The 20,416-nt window shown below is 40.8% G+C and overlaps 1 protein-coding gene across 8 annotated transcripts in view; it reads left to right on the top strand.

Moving 5' to 3' along the window:
• Positions 1-20,416, top strand: part of myo9aa (myosin IXAa) — a 297,586-nt gene that overhangs the window by 184,491 nt on the left and 92,679 nt on the right. For all 8 annotated transcript variants that reach the window (XM_055155019.1, XM_055155018.1, XM_055155017.1 and 5 more), the window contains 3 exons: positions 624-721; positions 1,720-1,846; positions 7,477-7,566. In XM_055155019.1, the coding sequence (XP_055010994.1) occupies positions 624-721; positions 1,720-1,846; positions 7,477-7,566 (315 nt within the window). The remainder of the gene's footprint in view (positions 1-623; positions 722-1,719; positions 1,847-7,476; positions 7,567-20,416) is intronic.

The following is a 20,416-nucleotide window of genomic DNA, read 5'->3' as shown; positions in this document are numbered from 1 at the left end:
AAAAAAAGAAAATGGACAATTTCGCAGGCCAGTAATTTTGGCATTTCTTGTTGAAATAACCTCAAATTTTCACAGAATGTACAGAAACAGAGCTAATTCCAAGACACAAAACTAATTTTCTTTGGGAGTGAACGACTCAACCTGAAAACAAACAAAAAAATAAAACAGTAAATATAAAATCTTAATCCTTTTTTATACATTCTGTGGAAATTTGAGATTATTTCAACAAGAATTGCCAAAATTATTGGCCTGTGAAATGATTTTTTGGTACACCCTGTATATTCTGTGTATTATTTTCCATTGGAGCATGTGTGTGTGTGTGTGTGTGTGTGTGTGTGTGTGTGTGTGTGTGTGTGTGTGTGTGTGTGTGTGCGTGCGTGCGTGCGTGCGTGCGTGCGTGCTCGCTGAGTGGACTGGTTGCACATGAGAGCAGTGCAGTTTGGTGTGAGCCTCTCTTAATGATAGGCCTTTAAGTGTGAGTCACTGCTCAACAGTCTCTCCTCTGCTCCGCTGTATAAACTAAAGCCCCATCAGGTCTGTGTACTCCACACTCTTCATATCTGAACATGTGCTGTTTGTAACACTCTGTGTGTGTGTGTGTGTGTGTGTGTGTCTGTGTGTAGGACTGCTTCACGGTGGAGGGTGAGGACCTGAAGCATGACTTTGAGCGTCTGCAGTTGGCCATGGAGATGGTGGGCTTCCTCCCCACCACCCGCAAACAGTGAGTCTCATTCTCCTGTCAACAAGAGGGACAGAGTGTACTGCACTAATGTACACAATATATGTACACTTCTGCCTCAAGTACAACATTCTGTTTACAGTTTAGATTTGATTATTAAGGCGTTGTATCTTTTTTTACCATCTTAAAAATGTGAAGTTGTCCAAATATGGAAGATAATTTGTTTCATCAGATTAAAACTTTAAATGCCATTGAATTTCTCACTTTCAGTTTTTAACTCAGAAAAAACATATTTGAATTATTTTTATTCTGAATGTCAGCTGAATATTTAAAAGGTGACATTTTTATTTTTAATTTGAAACATTAACTATACTTAAAATTTCAGCAACTAAATTTCTGAATAAAAATAATTTATTCTTTTTTGTGAGAAATTCAACAATTTAAAATTCAAAATCTAATGGAACAAATTGTCTTCCATATCCAAAGTAATCCCTCACTCAACTTGTAAACTCTGAGCACTTGTTGTTCACTGCGATGAGTTTATGAGCGCTTTTCACACCTCTGACACCAAAGAGTTTTAATGGAAGTCAGCAAGTGCATATTAGCATGCTAGTTTACCATCATGGCAAAAGTCCACACTAGACACTGAAAGTTGCAAAACACACTTATAAACTCTTCACAGTGAATAAATAGGATGCTAGAAATGAACTCGGTAAGTGAGTTCAGTTTTTCAAGTTTTGAAGTGTGGATCGATTGCTTTTATTTATTAAGTTGATTTGATCTGTGTCACATATTGAAGCATTCTAGACAAGACTCGTTCTCAATGTCCATCCTAGTTGGGCTTTTATGGATTATTTCATCTTTTTTTTTTAAAGACTACACTTCTAGATAGGTAGATTTTTGTTCCTCTCCTGCTTGATCACTCAGACAGCTTGAGTAGCGTCCCACATTTGTTTTGGACGGGGCAAAGCGCTCGTATCTGCAGGACTGCTCAAATACAAGGCTGGTGTGTTGACGTTGGCCGCTGTGGTGTTGTGTAGGATCTTCTCCCTGCTGTCGGCCATCCTCCATCTTGGAAACATCCGCTACAAGAGGAAGACGTACCGGGACGACTCCATAGACATCTGTAACCCCGAGGTGCTGCCCATCGTCTCCGAGCTGCTCGAGGTAAACGCCTGAGTGCACGCTTCAGTTTGACTTAGAGAGATGTGTTTTACAGTGGAACTCAACAGGCCAATTTTCCATTCCTTTTTCCTGTAGACTTATTAATATATAATAATAAGTATATAATAAGAATTCTTGCTAAGTCATATCTATAACATGGTTGTTTTAAAGATGCACAATGTAACTAGAATGTTCCAAAGTATGGCCATAAACTTCTCTCCATAGAGACTTGCAAGCCAAATTACTGATTTGATTTGTGGAGAGACGATCCCACTCACATGAAGAATATTTTTAAAGATATTTTCGAGGAATAAATAACACTTGTAGTTGAATAAATGCAAGACACATTAGTTCAATACCAAACTGTGGACAATTTAAACCAAAGAATTAACATCTCCATGGAAACAGATTGTGGACCTTCTCCAGAAAAGTCGCACAGTTCATATTTCAGTCCAAAAAGCACATTTAAAACGCAAGATTCTGCAAAATGCTTTAATAACTTGGCAGTCTTGTGGTTATTAGTTACAGAGCTTTCACACTTTTAATGTAATATTTTTTCTGGAAGGTCTAGGGGTAAAATGAATGCGAAATGTATTTCCGAAACCAGGGGGTGGGTGATCACTGTTGAGCTCCATAGTTGTGGGTATTATGGGAGGTTTTTGTAGGCTGTAGTGAAACAAAGTCTGTACTTGTAGTTCCTGCTGCTATTTATTACAACAATGGAGCTCTACAGTGAGCGCCCACCTCTGTGCTTCTGGAAGTTAATTTCCCATTCATTTTTCCCATAGAGTTGAACTTTTGAAAGGTTTATAAACTGCAAGTTATTCAGCATTTGCAGAATCTTGCATTTTAAATGTGCTTTTGGCTCTTAACTTTTTCCCCCATGAAGACGACATTTGACGACCCCCTTGTTTCCTTAATGACGTGTTTTGACTCCTCCGCTGTTTCACTAAAGACGAGATTTGACGACCATTAGAAACGGCTCGGTTTTTCACATGTAAACAGAGACTGGGGTAGGTCGGGGCCACTACAACTCATACTAGGCTGACCAATAGGATTCAAGGATATGTTTTTGCCAATTTTTTCAGAAGTTAATTAAAGTAGTGACGATGGTAGCTTCCGGAAAAAACACAACAGGAAACACGTGCAATGGAAAGATCGCGGCGCTGCGGTGCACAGGTTTAGAAATAATGAGGAGCGGGATAAGTTTAGAGAAAGTGACTTTTATAGATTTCAAAGTGATGATGAAGTTGATTATAAAATGGAAAACAGCGACAGCGACGGACTTTCAGAGAGTGAATCTTACGAAGGTGAGAATGCCGCTGATGCGTCTGTGTGGAGTCCTGTGATATCCCAACAAACTATCTGAGACTTTATACTCGATTATGAACCAAAATTGCCCTGAAATCTGGATGTTGCTCAGACTAGTCCTTTAAAATATTTCAGTCTTTTTTTCCAAGATGCGATGTGTAACAGAATCGCTACAGAAATAAACTTTTATGCGGAGCTCTGCTCACGAGAAAGTAACCAAGATGACAAATACTGAACCCCCACTGACAGGGAAGAGATTTATTATTATATTATTATATTATAATGAGCTAAATGAGTTGAATAAGTTAAATGGAAAAAATGAATTAGGTAAAAACAGGTGTACACTTGGCTGTACTGTATCTGGTGATATGAAATCTGTTTAAATACTCTGACAAAGTATATATATGTTTTTTTTTTTATGAATATAGTACTCAGAACATGCATGTATCAGATGCTGAATGTAGTTTTTTGTTTTTCGATTTTGCACCTGACCAGGTAAACTCTCATTTTCAGTGAGCTGTTATAAACCTGTAAATGAGTTGAATCACATTTAAACATTCAGAAATGAAGAGTTCAGAGTCTAAGGTTTCCAGAGATACAAATATGTCTGTGATTCAATTAAGTTCATGAGTGTGAGAATCATTTATAATCACTCTTGGAAGTCTGTTTTCTTTTATGCAGTTATGCTCTAAGTGTAGCCCTAGTCATATATGTATGTGTTGTTCCTAGTAGGCGTCCAGGGGGGAAAGAGTTTAAAAAAAACACCTTATGGATACTGGTTTCTGTTCCATGCCGCTATTTAGACATTGATGTCTAATTGTCGGGAGTAGTGACACTTTACTATTTTTCAAACATTCTGCTTTCTGACATGAATAATCTTAATATGATAGATAGTTTATTATACTTTGCACTCCCATATATCATAAGATGCTTAGGCCGGTGCAAAGAACTTGGTCAGAGAATACGTCGGCCACATAGGACATTTTCCCACTGTCTGATATCCTAACTGGTAGCCGTGGGAAAGAGTCATGCATTTTAATATAATATTATACACTACTGGTCAAAAGCTTTAGGACACCCTATTTTTTCCAGTTATTTATTGCAATAAAGTCATGCAAGTCCAATGAAGAGCTTGAAATGGTACAAAGGGAAGAATTGAACAGACCGAGGTTAAAAAAAAAACTAGTAAAGATACAAATCACAAGTCCAAGCTCTACCAAAACTACCTCAGGAAAAAAGAACAAGATGGTAAAGCTTGAAAACATGAAGTGTCCAGACTTAAAGCCCATGGAGCTGGTCTGGATGAACTGGACAGAAGAGTGAAGCAACCTACAAGTGCCACACATTTATGGAAACTTCTGCAACAGACTTGGGAAGAACTTTCTGAACAATATTTGATTTCTGTTGTAAAGAGATCGAGCCATGAGTGTGTTCAGCTGTTCTATCTGCCAAAGGTGGACACACACATCAATCAAAAGTTTAGAATATGTTTTGGTCAACAGTAACAGTAAAAAAACTGGAAAGAGTGTGATGTTCTACAACTTTTGACTGGTAGTGTATCCAGTGTTGGGGAGTAACAGATTACATGTACTGGAGTTACATAATCAGAGTACAAATTATGAGTAACTGTATTCAGTTACAGTTACTGTTTCAGTGAGTGGTAATTGGATTACAGTTACTTTGTTGAAATAAATGGATTACACAGCAGTATTTTACTGTTTTCACATAATTTTTATTTATTTCTTTTTTTCAGTAATTCCACTCATTGCTGGAAACTAAACCAGGACTAAAACCAGGTCTAAACCAGGTCTAAACCAGATCTAAAATGGATCTAAACCAGGTCTAAACCAGGTCTAAAACCAGGTCTAAAACCAGGACTAAAACCAGGACTAAAACCAGGACTAAAACCAGGACTAAAACCAGGACTAAAACCAGGACTAAACCAGGACTAAACCAGGTCTAAACCAGGTCTAAACTAGATCTAAACCAGGACTAAACCAGGATTTAACAGAAACCTTGCTGCGCGGATGTGTCTCCTCCTCTTCTATCAATAATATTTTTAATACGGTCAAGTATTCGAGTCTTTGCTTCTTTACAGCAAATCAAGTAATCCAAAGTATTCAGATTACGTTACTCACTTTAAATAATTTAATGGATTACATTCCAAACATTTTGGTGTATGTAATCTGTAATCTGTAGGGGAATACATTTTAAAAGTCACCTTCCCAACACTGACTGGTATACAACATAATGTAATATTTGTTGGAATAGTGATACTAAAAAGTGTTGGAAAACCTGTTTGTGTAAATAGAGACATGTCGTAATGAAAGGATGTCTGAATAAGCGGCGAACCCTGTTGGTTTCCACATAGCTGGATAGCCTCAGTCGTGCTTTTAGTTTAAATTTTTCACATTTGGATTTTTAGAAAACTCTATGGGAACATTTTCAAGAAGACTCCCTCACACTGTCTCACTTTTCTTTATTAATACAACGCTCCAGTCCCTCTGACCGTGACAGTCTGCGGGGTCTTTCTCAGTACGTTTTCAGCGAAGTGACGCTCCTCCTACGCACCTGTCGCCCAGTCAGGTGTGCAGACTCCGAGTCTACACAGAAACCAAAAGTCTACGGGAAAAATGAATGGAAAATTTACTCCTGAAACCAAAGTTCACTTCTGAGTGGGCGGGACTGTTACGCTCTATACAATAATGCTTCAAGAATGTTACAGTGCACTAGCATTATAATGGCAATATTCATGGGTTTCTGTTTGCTCATAATAGCTGGACCTTTGCCCTTTTGAAATGCCAAGGCAACTATGCTAGATTTTCATCACTTTTAAACCCATGGATAGTTGCATTTTTGTAGATTAAACAAAACAAACAAGAGAAAATGTTAAACTACTATAAAGGTTAAACTAAAATGCAAAACTACTACTACTATATAAAATTATGAATGTTTATATTTTTAGGTTATGATATTTCTTATGCTGTTTGTTTTATTCTTATCAAGGACGAGTCATCAGTGTTGGGAAGGTGACTTTTAAAATGTATTCCCCTACAGATTACAGATTACATACACCAAAATGTAGTTTGTAACGTAATCCATAAAATTACTTAAAGTGAGTAACGTAATCTGAATACTTTGGATTACTTGATTTGCTGTAGAGAAACAAAGACTTGAATATCGTAACATCAGATGTTTTGTCTGCTAAAAGAAAATAAAAAGCCCAGACTTTACTTAATCAAATTAAAAGTATTTTTGATAGAAGAGGAGGAGACACGGTCCATGCAGCATGATTTAGTCCTGGTTTAGTCCTGGTTTAGACCTGATTTAAGACCTGGTTTAGTCCTGGTTTAGACCTAGTTTAGACCTGGTTTTAGTCCTGGTTTAGACCGACTTTAGACCTGGTTTTAGACATGGTTTGGACCTGGGTTTAGTCCTGGTTTTAGTCCTGGTTTAGTCCTGGTTTAGACCTAGTTTAGACCTAGTTTAGACCTGGTTTTGGTCCTGATTTAGACCTAGATTAGACCTGATTTTAGTCCTGGTTTAGACCTAGTTTAGACCTGGTTTTAGTCCTGGTTTAGACCGACTTTAGACCTGGTTTTAGACATGGTTTGGACCTGGTTTTAGTCCTGGTTTAGTCCTGGTTTAGTCCTGGTTTAGTCCTGGTTTAGTCCTGGTTTAGTCCTGGTTTAGACCTAGTTTAGACCTGGTTTTAGTCCTGGTTTAGACCGACTTTAGACCTGGTTTTAGACATGGTTTGGACCTGGTTTTAGTCCTGGTTTAGTCCTGGTTTAGTCCTGGTTTAGACCTAGTTTAGACCTGGTTTTGGTCCTGGCTTAGACCTAGATTAGACCTGGTTTTAGTTCTGGTTTAGACCTAGTTTAGACCTGGTTTTAGTCCTGGTTTAGACCTAGTTTAGACGTGGTTTTAGACATGGTTTGGACCTGGTTTGGACCTGGTTTAGTCCTTGTTTAGTCCTTGTTTAGACCTGGTTTAGTCCTGGTTTAGTCCTGGTTTAGTGTCCGACAATGAGTGGAATTACAGGAAAAAAAAAAAAAAAAAGGTATAGCCCAAAATGTGAAAACAGGAAAATCCCGCCATGTAATCCATTTATTTCAACAAAGTAACTGTAATCCAATTACCACTCACTGAGACAGTAAGTGTATCTGAATACAGTTACTCATAATTTGTACTCTGATTACATAACTCTGGTACATGTCATCTGTTACTCCCCAACACTGCTAGTCATACCTGAATATCTGAATTAGATATAAAGCTCTAACTCCTAATTCCTCTAACATGTCGTCCTCTGTTGTGTCCAGGTGAAGGAGGAGATGCTGTTTGAAGCTTTGACCACGCGGAAAACCGTCACCGTTGGGGAGAAGCTGATCGTCCCGTACAAACTGGCCGAGGTAAGATGGCACGCAACATTCTTACAGGGACAGTTTATCATGTCATGTCAAAATCTCATTCTCATCTCTTTGTCTTGTTCTTATTGACACAATCTCATGTCTCACCCACACGCCTGTGGTATAATTTGTCTTTACCACAAATACATGACATACCTGATGTGTTTTGGTTGTGGTTCACTCGCTCACTTAAGTTCACGTACCTCAGTTGAACTCTGGGTTTGCATTTAGCCAATCATCATCAGCCTCTGAGCTTTCACGGCTTCTGAGTTTTCACATGAGGTATGTTCTGTTCATATACTGAGAAAGAGACAAACTTGGATGTGTCTCTATCTGCAGGTTAAGGCTTTGGACACACAGGTTCAGTTGTGGTTGTGGCTGAGCTGGAACCGCAACAAGTGATCTGATTTGTGCTGTTTGTGCTCTCTCAAATAACAATACAGTCACAAGTTAACAGCAAAACTACAAAGTATCACCACCTTCTAATCAGCTTATGGCCTGCATACCCATGATCTACTGTATGTTCAAATAGTTGTTCCATATGAACAAAGCATCGCCATAGTCGTGTTAGTCTAGAACATTGCAGGACTGAAATGAACCGCACTGATAAAGCAGCGAGTATAGCCCTGACCTCGTGTCACCCACCTGTGGTTTAAATAGACTGAAAGAACTGAACTGAACCGTCATGTATGAGCCTGAGCTTTCAGGGCTCAAATCTTCTAGTGTAGAAGTCTCCCAATATTTTTCCTCTGGTGAGCTACTTTTACAAAATGAAATACCAGAGAGCTACTAAGTTTAGAGGTCACAAGAAATTGAGTAAATATAAGAGCCACGGTGAGCCTTAAATGAGGTACAGCTAAATACCTATAAAATATAAACCATTTTCCATTTATTAGTGTACAAAGTTAGGCATCAAAATGATACATGCACAATGGTAATAGGCATTTAATTAATCAAATTTTACTTATTTAAGACCATACATGTAATTCCAAAATCCCTTGGCGAGCTACTTGGAACTTGGTACTTGGGGTGGAGAGCGACAGGTTGGAGACCCCTGATCTAGTGTCACATTATCTGGTGTCATGTTGCTGTTTTGTCAGTTTCAAAGATGGAATAAAGTTGGAAGTTTTCCTAAAAACTAAACACTGTAAATATGGCTGTAGGTCTTTAGTTGTTTGGTCGATTAATTGGTTTATGGAGTCTTAGTTGACCAAAATGTGTATTAGACCAATTAGATGTGTGTTAGCCAATAGTTTGATTTGGATTTTAAGTATTTTCATGGGACAACAGGAGAAAGGAGAAGTGAGTGAATGAGTTAGCTGACGATTTGGTATTTTTGGTATTTTTGGTATTTATATATAAAAAGTCAGATTAAACTTTCAAATGATATCTGTCTTTATATAAATACATAGTTTCCTAAGACCTTTTCCTGCGTAAGAGATACATAATAGCTTTGATCAGGGACTTGTCCTTAGTTGACCAAGAGTTTCTTTTAGCCCTACTCTGTAATCAATATTTCTTTGTGCAAGTATGCTGTTGCTTCACTCTAGTTTGCATAGCTGGGCAGATAGCATCAGTGGCCTTAGATAACGGCCTGAGTCTTTCCTTATGGCTGTGAGTTGGCATCGGCGTCGTATACGCAGAGCGGTGTGAGGCTGTGTGTCCGCTCGCCCAGTGCCCAGTGTTTACAGGGGGACACGGTTCAGCTGTGGCTCCTCCGGCTGCACTGCTGTGTCACACATGAACACACCACCTCACGTGAGTGTGGCTCTGAGCGGCCCCCACGCACAAAACAAACACACCTCACACACCAGGCAGCTGCAGCACAGGATAACAGAGTCGGGTAGTACTCGGCTTCAAATGGCCTCACTGTGGAGGGTTGGGATTCAGTAAATGTTGCACAGTTTAGGGGATTGTGATTATTGTGATGTTAAAATGACACTATGCATGTTTTTATTTTACATTTCACAGACTTGGCTGCTCTGTGTCTCCAGATATAGATAAACACGCTCAAGTCAAAAATAGCTCTTACTGATAACTATTGTAATGCGGATGTATTCTTAATTACAAAAACATTAGAGATAATGACCAAGTTATGTTTTGGTTTTCAAGATGATTATTCAGTCAGAAAGCAGAAAGAGCCTCACATGAGTCTCTCATTTGGGTTGCCAGTTTCAAGGCTGAAAACCAGTTGTTTTAGACTTAAAATGACTCTCTCCTCAAAATCATGTTTGAATGACTTTGACCGGGGTCTAGTCGTGTCTTTCTGTGGTGCACACTATGGTTTGAGTGTGTCTGGAGTCGTATGTGCTCCACACGACTGATGCAGCAGTGACTGTCATCATCTACTGGTGACTGGGAGTGACTAAACCCCACTGAAAATCAGGAAAATCACCCAAAAATGGTGTAGCGTGTCCCCAAATTTAGAGGACTGCAATCAGCTGCTTTGATAAAACAGCAAGCACACAGTGAGTGTCATCTGCTCACATCATGAGTGTGTACTGTAGCTCACACACGCACATCAGTGTGTGTAGCAGCTTTTCACATGCACACACTGACTGTGTGTCAGTCTCTCTGGGTGGTCGCTCACTCTAAATATTGCTCCAACAGTTACAACAGATCTGCTCACTTCAATCAGACGAGTGTGTCATCAGTTTAGTCAGCATTATGAAGCTGTTTCCATGTTTTCACAATTCTCGGAATAATGAATCAGGTTCAATTCCAGCAAACTTTTACATATAATACATGTGACTATTACAGATACATATACTATTACCTGTGGAGTGTGGTCAGGGCAATCAAGGCAAGCGGTGGGGGCCAAATAAAATGTAAAATCATCGTGTGTGAAAAGTATTATTAAATAGTTTAAACTTATATCAAAATAATCCAGTTTTACCTTCACTTCTGTCTGTTTGCAACATGGTTGTAGTCACTGTGTCGTTTACTGCACTCTTCTGGTCACTGAGCAAACTGCAACAACCGCAGTTCCGAATGTCAGATTAATTTGGGTTTTTTTGCACTTCTACGGAAGCCTGGAGGCACATATTGAGAGTGCTGCTTCCTACATGCGCTCTTAGAACTGGAGAGGCCAGCCGGCCAGCACTGAATAAACCCATATTATCATTCACGCAACTGGAGATGTGCGGCGATTTCACATGAGTGCACATGTGCAGCAGAGAACGACAACAGCATCGCTAAGTTTCAACACAAGTGTCAAAAATAACCCGCTTTCAGCGACAAGTCATTGTTTGTAGTTTCAGGTTTGTAATGATTAGATGTTAGTTAGAAATACAGGCCGTCATATAATGAAACAGTGAGCTCGTGTTAAGGCGAGTTTGTGTGAAATGGAGGATCCAGATGGAGCAGTGGAGGTAGAGAGGCTGGAGCAGTGAGGAGTCCGCCTCGACTGTGTGTTTATGTAGGAGCAACAGTGTGAGTGGAATAACAGCACTTTTACACATGTGTGGAGGAACATGTGTGTGCTCTGGACCTGCTCCGCTTCAGGGAAATACCAGACGCTTCTTCAGGAAACACGTAGTTCTGCATTTGTGCTGTGAGAGATGAATGATAACACACTGTTCTAACGCAGGGCTGTGTTTAAGAGGACGTTTGTCTGACCAGTGCACCTGTCTGACCAGTGCACCTGTCTGACCAGTGCACTGTTGTTGTTTGTTTCTTGTCATGATCTTCATGATGTCCATGTTGTGTAGTAAGTGTATTCCACATGTGTAGAGCTGTCATGTGTCACTCATATAGTTTCTAGATGCATTATAATAAATACAGAGATACGATCCGTCCTGAAGGCTCAGCTGCATAAATAAGGTGCAGGAGTAGAAACAAATAGCCCTGTTTGTACAAAGAGGGTGTCAAATACCGTCCAATATACAATTCACTTCAAAAGGTTTATTGTCAGTTTTCATACAAAACATATGAAGAATCAAAACTGTGTTTCTCACTCCCAAGCGTATAAATAAAAATAAAGGGAAAAGTCCAGAGTTCTTCTTTGGGGAGATGCAGATTCCTCCTTCCTGGTCGCCTGGTGGTTATAGAGAAGAGAGAAGTCGGCATCCTAACAGCCTAGTGGATGAAGCTGTTAGTGAGTCTGGTGATTGTGCGCGGAGTACTTACAGTTGTGATGGCTTTGTGGGTGAGGCGGGTGGTGTGTATGCGGGTGAGGCGGGTGGTGTGTATGCGGGTGGGGCGGGTGGTGTGTATGCGGGTGGGCGGGTGGTGTGTTATGCGGGTGGGGCGGGTGGTGTGTATGCGGGTGGGGCGGGTGGTGTGTATGCGGGTGGGGCGGGTGGTGTGTATGCGGGTGGCGGCGGGTGGGTGTTATGCGGGTGGGCGGGTGGTGTGTATGCGGGTGGGGCGGGTGGTGTGTATGCGGGTGGGGCGGGTGGTGTGTATGCGGGTGGGCGGGTGGTGTGTATGCGGGTGGGGGGTGGTGTGTATGCGGGTGAGGCGGGTGGTGTGTATGCGGGTGGGGCGGTGGTGTGTATGCGGGTGAGGCGGGTGGTGTGTATGCGGGTGGGGCGGGTGGTGTGTATGCGGGTGAGGCGGGTGGAGTATATGCGGGTGGGGCGGGTGGTGTATATGTCTCGCAGGGAGGGAAGTGGTGCATCAATGTTCTTCCTGGCTGTGTTCACTGTGCTATATACAAATATGAATAAACTGTATGGTCTCGGTCTCTCTAATTTGACTCCAGAATGACTCAGTATACATGCAATTAATGTGTGTAAAAATAAATATACTCATTTGCAATGTAGAGTAATTTGCATAAAAAGTGGCACATTCAATTATTATCGATTTAAATATTGATTTCAACCCCGGGTCTACGTGCCTACCCGTAAAAGTCACCACTCGCTACTGACTTTGACATACATATAAGACACTTTTACATATATATCTATAATCTAAAATAAAACACACTCAGCAGTGACTTTAAATGAGGCTTCAACCTCAAGTAAATTTTGTCTGCACCCTTTGGATTATTCATAATTTAGATTTTTTTGATGGTAACAGCTATAGAGGAAAATGCAGGAGACTGGTGTTCCAAAATCTATTAAAACTGTCTTTTTCACACGTTAGCCTTACGTGCAGATGCCCAATAATTTACACAGGGCATTAACAGATTAAAAATTCATGTTCTGCAATGTTCTGGCAAAATGCAGGTAAATCCCCGAGTCAGGCTGCACGTGTGAACGGTATAACTGCAAAGCAAAGTATCAAAACGCTTTTGTGTCGGCTGGAATCACGGCTGCTGCGTTTGGTTACTTGTCCTCACGATAAATAAGTGGTGAATTATTTAGAAAACAAAGTGGAGAATGTTGATGATGACGAAGGACGTGCTGCTCTTGGGTCAGACTGTTCCAGCGGAAGCAGGACTCCGGGGGTTTTCTTTAATAATTCCGAAGCTTATGTGCAAATAAACCAGAGTGAAACTTAAGCTGCACTTTAAAGGCACTCTTCCAACACAAATGTTCACTATCATAACATCTGCATACTTATACAGGCAGGCTAATTGGCAGGAAAAGTTGTGTAATATGTTTCAGTGAAGTAGTGACTGTTTGTTGACATTGTCCACACAGTTTACAACAGATAAACTCCAGCTATCTACAGAAATCAAATACAAACATCTACTTTGAGAATCCAACGGGCCTTACTGTAGATTCATTATAAGAAGAGGAGATTAATTCTGCTACTAACAAATGGTGTTTTTAATGAACAGACGTAGCTATAAGCAAACCTTTTGATGTAGACCATAACAAGACACAACAAATGCTTTATTATGAAAGGAACTGTGTTACAACTGTAAGAGCTCAGGCTACAGAAAGGTTTTACCATAGACCGTATATATAAATCACAGATCTAGAATAAAACTGGATAAGGCATTTCCCCTCTGAGACCGATTACGAGACAACATGTGAAGAAGTACGAACTCTGCAGCAAACGGTGTGAAAAAAGTAGGTTTAATGGTGCGTTGTGTAACCTTGTTGTAGGGCAGTTCGTCACCCGCTTGTCTCCATGGAGATGTTTTTGCTTTGTCATGTTTCAGTGTACGGCATTAAACGTATTTAGTTTATTGTTGCACATCAGTACCTGGAAAACATGCTTTCTTAGTGTGAGCGAGATTTCACGTCACATTCTGAAATGACGTCACGTTTAGGCCTGTAACGATAATCAATAAATCAATTAATCTTACGATAACTTTTAACGAGCTCGATAACTTTTCCGGACGCGATGAATTCTATTTGCATGTTTGTTTCTCTTCCTCACTCTCTCTCGCTCTCAAAGAGGGTGAATGTTAGAAGACTTATATCGGTCTCTGACTCCTCTCGTTTAACAAGCGGAATGACACTTGAACCAACGTGCGCTGTCTTTATCAACACACAGGATGCGCACGTAGTCTGAGTGCAGAATGCGCCGCTGTCTGTGCGGTGCGTTAGCAGCACAAGCTAGCGCCGCTGTCAAAGTAACAAAACAGTTCATCACCAAAACAAGTCACGATGGCGAATCAACACTGGTGAACGGGACACGTCTCAACAGTCACATGCGTCAAATGCAGCGAGCGCAAACGACGAGAAGAAATGTGTCAAACCCCAACAGCCGATAAACCCAAACCCGAGCAACACAACTAGCCCCACCCCCAGGAGAACCCGAAATCCACTGAAACCTCACAAGACACCGACATGATACCGGACAGAACAGTGGCTCCCTCATAGAGCAATAACATCCTGTGTCGCGGGTTAACACGAACATTTAAATGACCAAAATGAGTGGCCACTATATTCCAATGGAAGTCAGTGACTAAAATCACTTTTAAGGGCAATTTTGTTACAGAGACTTAATAATCCATTTATTTATTGCTGGTTGTATTTGGTTCAGCAATGGTTTATTCAAGTACATTTTTGTGAACAAGTCCTTGCTGTAAACCAGACACATTAGGCTATTCTTATGTTAACAAGTCTGTTTTATTTAGACCTATTGTTTTTAGTTGTCTAACATTTCCTGTGTTAAATGTTCTTTAGAAAGTAAAGTTTATTGATCTTTGAAAGGGTGTATTTGCATTTTTATTCCATGGTCATTATAATAGGTGAAATTGGTCTCAAAATGTCAATATTATTGTTTAACGCAATAAATTCTTGGTCAATTAATCATCCTACAAAATCTGTTATCGTTACAGTCCTAGTCATGTTCCAAAATAACATTACTCAACAGGAGCTTGAAATGTATTGCACAGTGAGGGGGATTGCCTTTCCACAAATCTGATCTGTAATTTAACCTGGCGGTGTGCTCTACTTGTCACCATGCGAAAATGTACATAGTGCAAATAACAGATTAAAGACGATCATAGCATTTGAATCTGGTAAATTGATCTTAATTCCACACGTCCACCTGAGGACTTCATATCCACATGGTGCTATACAAAGTGCAGAAGCGGAATCATTTTACAGAGTAACAATCAGCTGATACCAAACAGAAAGAGCATAACTCAAATTGTAGCAAAGAAAACAACTTCTGAAATGACATCACATTATGTTCATCGTGTGGGTCACAGAGGAGTTATAGGTGAAGCTCTCCCAGATACAGGAGAACATCATTTGGGTGTGTGTCTTGGTAATCCAAAATCTCATCACAGTTTAAAGAGTTTAAAGCGCCCATCTCATGCAAAATCAACTTTTCAGAGCTTTTTACCTTCTAAGAGTGATGTGTGGGTCTTATATATTTCGCCGAAGTGGTTTTTAGATTGATTGGGCTTTTTTTTAAACAAATTGCAGCGTATTTCTGTCACCCTTCCATGTGACAACGAGCTAAAGCTGCTACGATGACGCGGCAGCTACACCTATGACACGTTTGATGTAGCAGAAAGTGCTTCATAAATATTGTGTAATGGATGTTCCGTTCCAAAACCCAAATTGTGCTTGTAAATGTGCAGAAGATACAATGTGAAAAGTTATTTTGCATGAGCTGCCAAAAATAACTGAATGAAATGACACTTATCAACAGTGTTGGGAAGGTGACTTTTAAAATGTATTCCCCTACAGATTACAGATTACATACCCCAAAATGTAGTTTGTAACATAATCCATTAAATTACTTAAAGTGAGTAACGTAATCTGAATACTTTGGATTACTTGATTTGCTGTAGAGAAGCAAAGACTAGGAAATCTTCACATAAGTCTGTTAAAAGACAATTAAAAAAAAGCCCAGTCTTTACTTAACTGTATTAAAAATATGATTGATAGAAGAGGAGGAGACATGGTCCACGCAGCATGGTTTAGTCCTGTTAAATCCTGGTTTAGTCCTGGTTTAGTCCTGGTTTAGTCCTGGTTTTAGACCTGGTTTAGACTTGGTTTAGACCTGGTTTTAGTCCTGCTTTAGTCCTGCTTTAGTCCTGCTTTAGACCTGGTTTTAGACCTGGTTTAGACCTGGTTTAGTGTCCGACAATGAGTGGAATTACCGAGGGAAAAAAAACAAAAAAACAAAAAAGGGAATACCCCAAAATGTGAAAACAGGAAAATATCGTCATGTAATCCATTTATTTCAACTAAGGAACTGTAATCCAATTACCACTCACTGAAACTGTAACTGAATACAGTTACTCATAATTTGTACTCTGATTACGTAACTTTGGTACATGTAATCCATTACACCCCAACACTGTTTATCAATAACATGTGAAATGATGACTGAATAAAACAAGTTTTTCTGTCACATATTGAGCATCAGGAGACAGTTATTACACAGGAAGCATGTTTTATCATTATTACAGGAGCAAATCTGGAGCCAGGCTTTATGGTATGAATACGATATTTTTGACGGACAAAATAGCGATAAAAAATAAAATCAGGATCATGTGTCGCGAGTTAATACGAACATTTTAAGACCAAAATAAAAAGATGAGACTCTCAGCAGCGGTTAGAGGGAGAGGGGCCACTAGATCACAATGTAAGTCAATTGGAGCCAAGATAAGAAGGAGCCAGAAGAGCCTCCTGACGAACTTCCTATTTGGCACACGGTGGCTCGCGCGTTAGCTATGTCCACTCATATAATCGGTCTATGGTCTATGTCACTTAGTGGTAGTTCTGAAATTAACAGTTACTTTTTTCCCTAAATTCAGCAGAATCCCAGTGAATTCCAGAGCTTGAATCATCCAAATGATTCTAAAGAAGGTGCATGGATTTTAAAAAACACAGTGGAGCACTTCCTGTATTACTTCATGACATCACCAGGTGAAACAAGTGTTTTCTGTTTGAGAGACAAACTAGAAAATGATTGTTCCGTTTATAATATATTGAAGGATAATTGGATATAGTAATTATGGTGACAGGCCTACGTATAATTCAACATAAAAAGAGCCGGTCTCAAACGACTCTGACACAAACTAATCCAAAAGATACAAGTACACACAAATGTTTTTTTTTATTTTTTATTATTTTTTATTAATTTTTTTCATTCACTGGTGTTTTCATTAAGGTGAATTTAAATAATTCCAAATTGGTTCTATTTTAGACATTATTATGCCTGCATGGGCCAGATATAGTTTTTGTGTTTCATTCAGCAATTCACTCCAAAAAATCTTCTAATTCTTTGGGGTGAATTTTAAAAGTGCCAAATTATTTGAGTGTTTTATATCTGTCCCATGTAAACATAATAAATTAGGAATCCAATTTTAAGAATTTAGTGAATTTGGGTGTTCAGGCAGGTGACAGGTGCTGACAGGGGAGGGGGTTAGGGGCTCATGGGCCCCCCCCCTAATAATTTATATTAGAGGCGGGCCCATTTGAGGTTTATTTTCCCCAGGACCCTAAAATTCAGTCAGCGGGGCCTGGTCTCTCTGGGTCCTCGGTTTTAGAGGTACTAGGGGTGGCCAGTCTTCCTCTGTGCTCTGTAATGGCCAGACTTTCTCTGGGGTCCTCGGTTTTAGAGGTACTAGGGGTGGCCAGTCTTCCTCTGTGCTCTGTAATGGCCAGACTTTCTCTGGGGTCCTCGTTTTTTGAGGTACCCGGAGCGGCCGTGGTTCCCCTGTGCTCTGGACTGGTCCCTGAATCTTTGGGACCTGGGTTGGCCTGTGGCTGTTGGTGAATTGACCTGGTCCGGGATATTGTGGGATGTTGACCGGTATGGCTTCCTGCGCTGGCCTGGAATGAACTCGGAATGGCCTGGGTTCCTCAACTAGCTCGGGTGTCTGGGCCGGTCTACATTGCTGTGCTGGTCTGGGACGAACTTTGAATGGCTTGGGTTCGTCGACTAGTCTAGGTTCTGTGACTGTCCTGGGATGAACTTGGAATGACCCAGGTTCCTGGATTGGTCTTGGTTCCTGGACTACTTTGGGTTCCGTGACTGTCCTGGCATGAACTTGGAATGACCTGAGTGGCCTGGGTCTCTCTGGGGTCCTCGGTTTTTGAGGTACTGGGAGTGGCAAAGGTTCCTCTGTGCTCAGGACTGGCCTGGGTCTCTCTGGGGTCCTCGGTTTTAGAGGTACTAGGGGTGGCCAGTCTTCCTCTGTGCTCTGTAATGGCCAGACTTTCTCTGGGGTCCTCTGTTTTTGAGGTACTAGGGGTGGCCAGTCTTCCTCTGTGCTCTGTAATGGCCAGACTTTCTCTGGGGTCCTCGTTTTTTGAGGTACCCGGAGCGGCCGTGGTTCCCCTGTGCTCTGGACTGGTCCCTGAATCTTTGGGACCTGGGTTGGGCTGTGTCTCTTGGTGAATTGACCAAGAGACACAGCCCAACCCAGGTCCCAAAGATTCAGGGACCAGTCCAGAGCACAGGGGAACCACGGCCGCTCCGGGTACCTCAAAAAACGAGGACCCCAGAGAAAGTCTGGCCATTACAGAGCACAGAGGAAGACTGGCCACCCCTAGTACCTCTAAAACCGAGGACCCCAGAGAAAGTCTGGCCATTACAGAGCACAGAGGAAGACTGGCCACCCCTAGTACCTCTAAAACCGAGGACCCCAGAGAGACCCAGGCCAGTCCTGAGCACAGAGGAACCTTTGCCACTCCCAGTACCTCAAAAACCGAGGACCCCAGAGAGACCCAGGCCACTCAGGTCATTCCAAGTTCATGCCAGGACAGTCACGGAACCCAAAGTAGTCCAGGAACCAAGACCAATCCAGGAACCTGGGTCATTCCAAGTTCATCCCAGGACAGTCACAGAACCCTAGACTAGTCGACGAACCCAAGCCATTCAAAGTTCGTCCCAGACCAGCACAGCAATGTAGACCGGCCCAGACACCCGAGCTAGTTGAGGAACCCAGGCCATTCCGAGTTCATTCCAGGCCAGCGCAGGAAGCCATACCGGTCAACATCCCACAATATCCCGGACCAGGTCAATTCACCAACAGCCACAGGCCAACCCAGGTCCCAAAGATTCAGGGACCAGTCCAGAGCACAGGGGAACCACGGCCGCTCCGGGTACCTCAAAAAACGAGGACCCCAGAGAGAAAGTCTGGCCATTACAGAGCACAGAGGAAGACTGGCCACCCCTAGTACCTCTAAAACCGAGGACCCCAGAGAAAGTCTGGCCATTACAGAGCACAGAGGAAGACTGGCCACCCCTAGTACCTCTAAAACCGAGGACCCAGAGAGACCAGGCCCGCTGACTGAATTTTAGGGTCCTGGGGAAATAAACCTCAAATGGGCCCGCCTCTAATATAAATTATTAGGGGGGGGGCCCATGAGCCCCTAACCCCCTCCCCTGTCAGCACCTGTCACCTGCCTGAACACCCAAATTCACTAAATTCTTAAAATTGGATTCCTAATTTATTATGTTTACATGGGACAGATATAAAACACTCAAATAATTTGGCACTTTTAAAATTCACCCCAAAGAATTAGAAGATTTTTTGGAGTGAATTGCTGAATGAAACACAAAAACTATATATCTGGCCCATGCAGGCATAATAATGTCTAAAATAGAACCAATTTGGAATTATTTAAATTCACCTTAATGAAAACACCAGTGAATGAAAAAAATTAATAAAAAATAATAAAAAAAAAAAAAACATTTGTGTGTACTTGTATCTTTTGGATTAGTTTGTGTCAGAGTCGTTTGAGACCGGCTCTTTTTATGTTGAATTATACGTAGGCCTGTCACCATAATTACTATATCCAATTATCCTTCAATATATTATACGGTAACTCATTTCTGCATAATATGAACTGTATTTTTTTAATAAAAAGCAGTAAATCACATTGTTTAGATGAGCTGCTCAGACTGGTAAGAGTTCATATTATGACTAAGCAATGAAAAAGTGAGTTTGTCTTACAAAAAATGTCGTAAAAAAAAACATCTGTAAAATAAAAGCAATGCAGCTTTAGTCCATACATGAGGTAAAATGATAAATTATGTTTATTTTGTAATTCCAAATGAGCCTAAACGTTCAGTCAGAGTCAACCAAACCAAACCGTATGTGGCCCGGGAGTGTGATTTACATCTCCAAACCTCCAAATTCTCCGTTCCACCTTGAGATGTCAAGAAGTTGTAGTTTTTCAATGTTTCATGTGGTCACACTCTGCTTCTGACCTCTTAACCCTAAAACACAGATTTATTTTTAAAGGGACAAAACATAACAATTTTTCTATTGAATTATAATCTATTTATCTATTGATTTTAGTACATTTGTCTTGGAAAATTGTGTGTTTTTCATATATTTTATATTTATTGTGATTTTAGCCAGGCGTGATGGGTGATTTTAAGTAATTGTTTATGGAGCAAACCATTCTGCACTGGAGGACTGTAAGATTTATTTGGTAATTTGTGTTTTTATACATGTTTATTGTTCATAATCTGGATGAATGAAATGTGAAATGTGGGACCAGCTTCTTAAGTTTGCAAGACAAATTTACCC

Source organism: Boleophthalmus pectinirostris, unplaced genomic scaffold (genome assembly GCF_026225935.1).
Source record: "Boleophthalmus pectinirostris isolate CB_2022bp ecotype Guang Dong unplaced genomic scaffold, ASM2622593v1 HiC_scaffold_19, whole genome shotgun sequence".
NCBI classification, from domain to species: domain Eukaryota; kingdom Metazoa; phylum Chordata; class Actinopteri; order Gobiiformes; family Gobiidae; genus Boleophthalmus; species Boleophthalmus pectinirostris.
The sequence above is the reverse complement of the archived record's forward strand: the minus strand, read 5'-3'. Positions and strand labels throughout refer to the sequence as shown.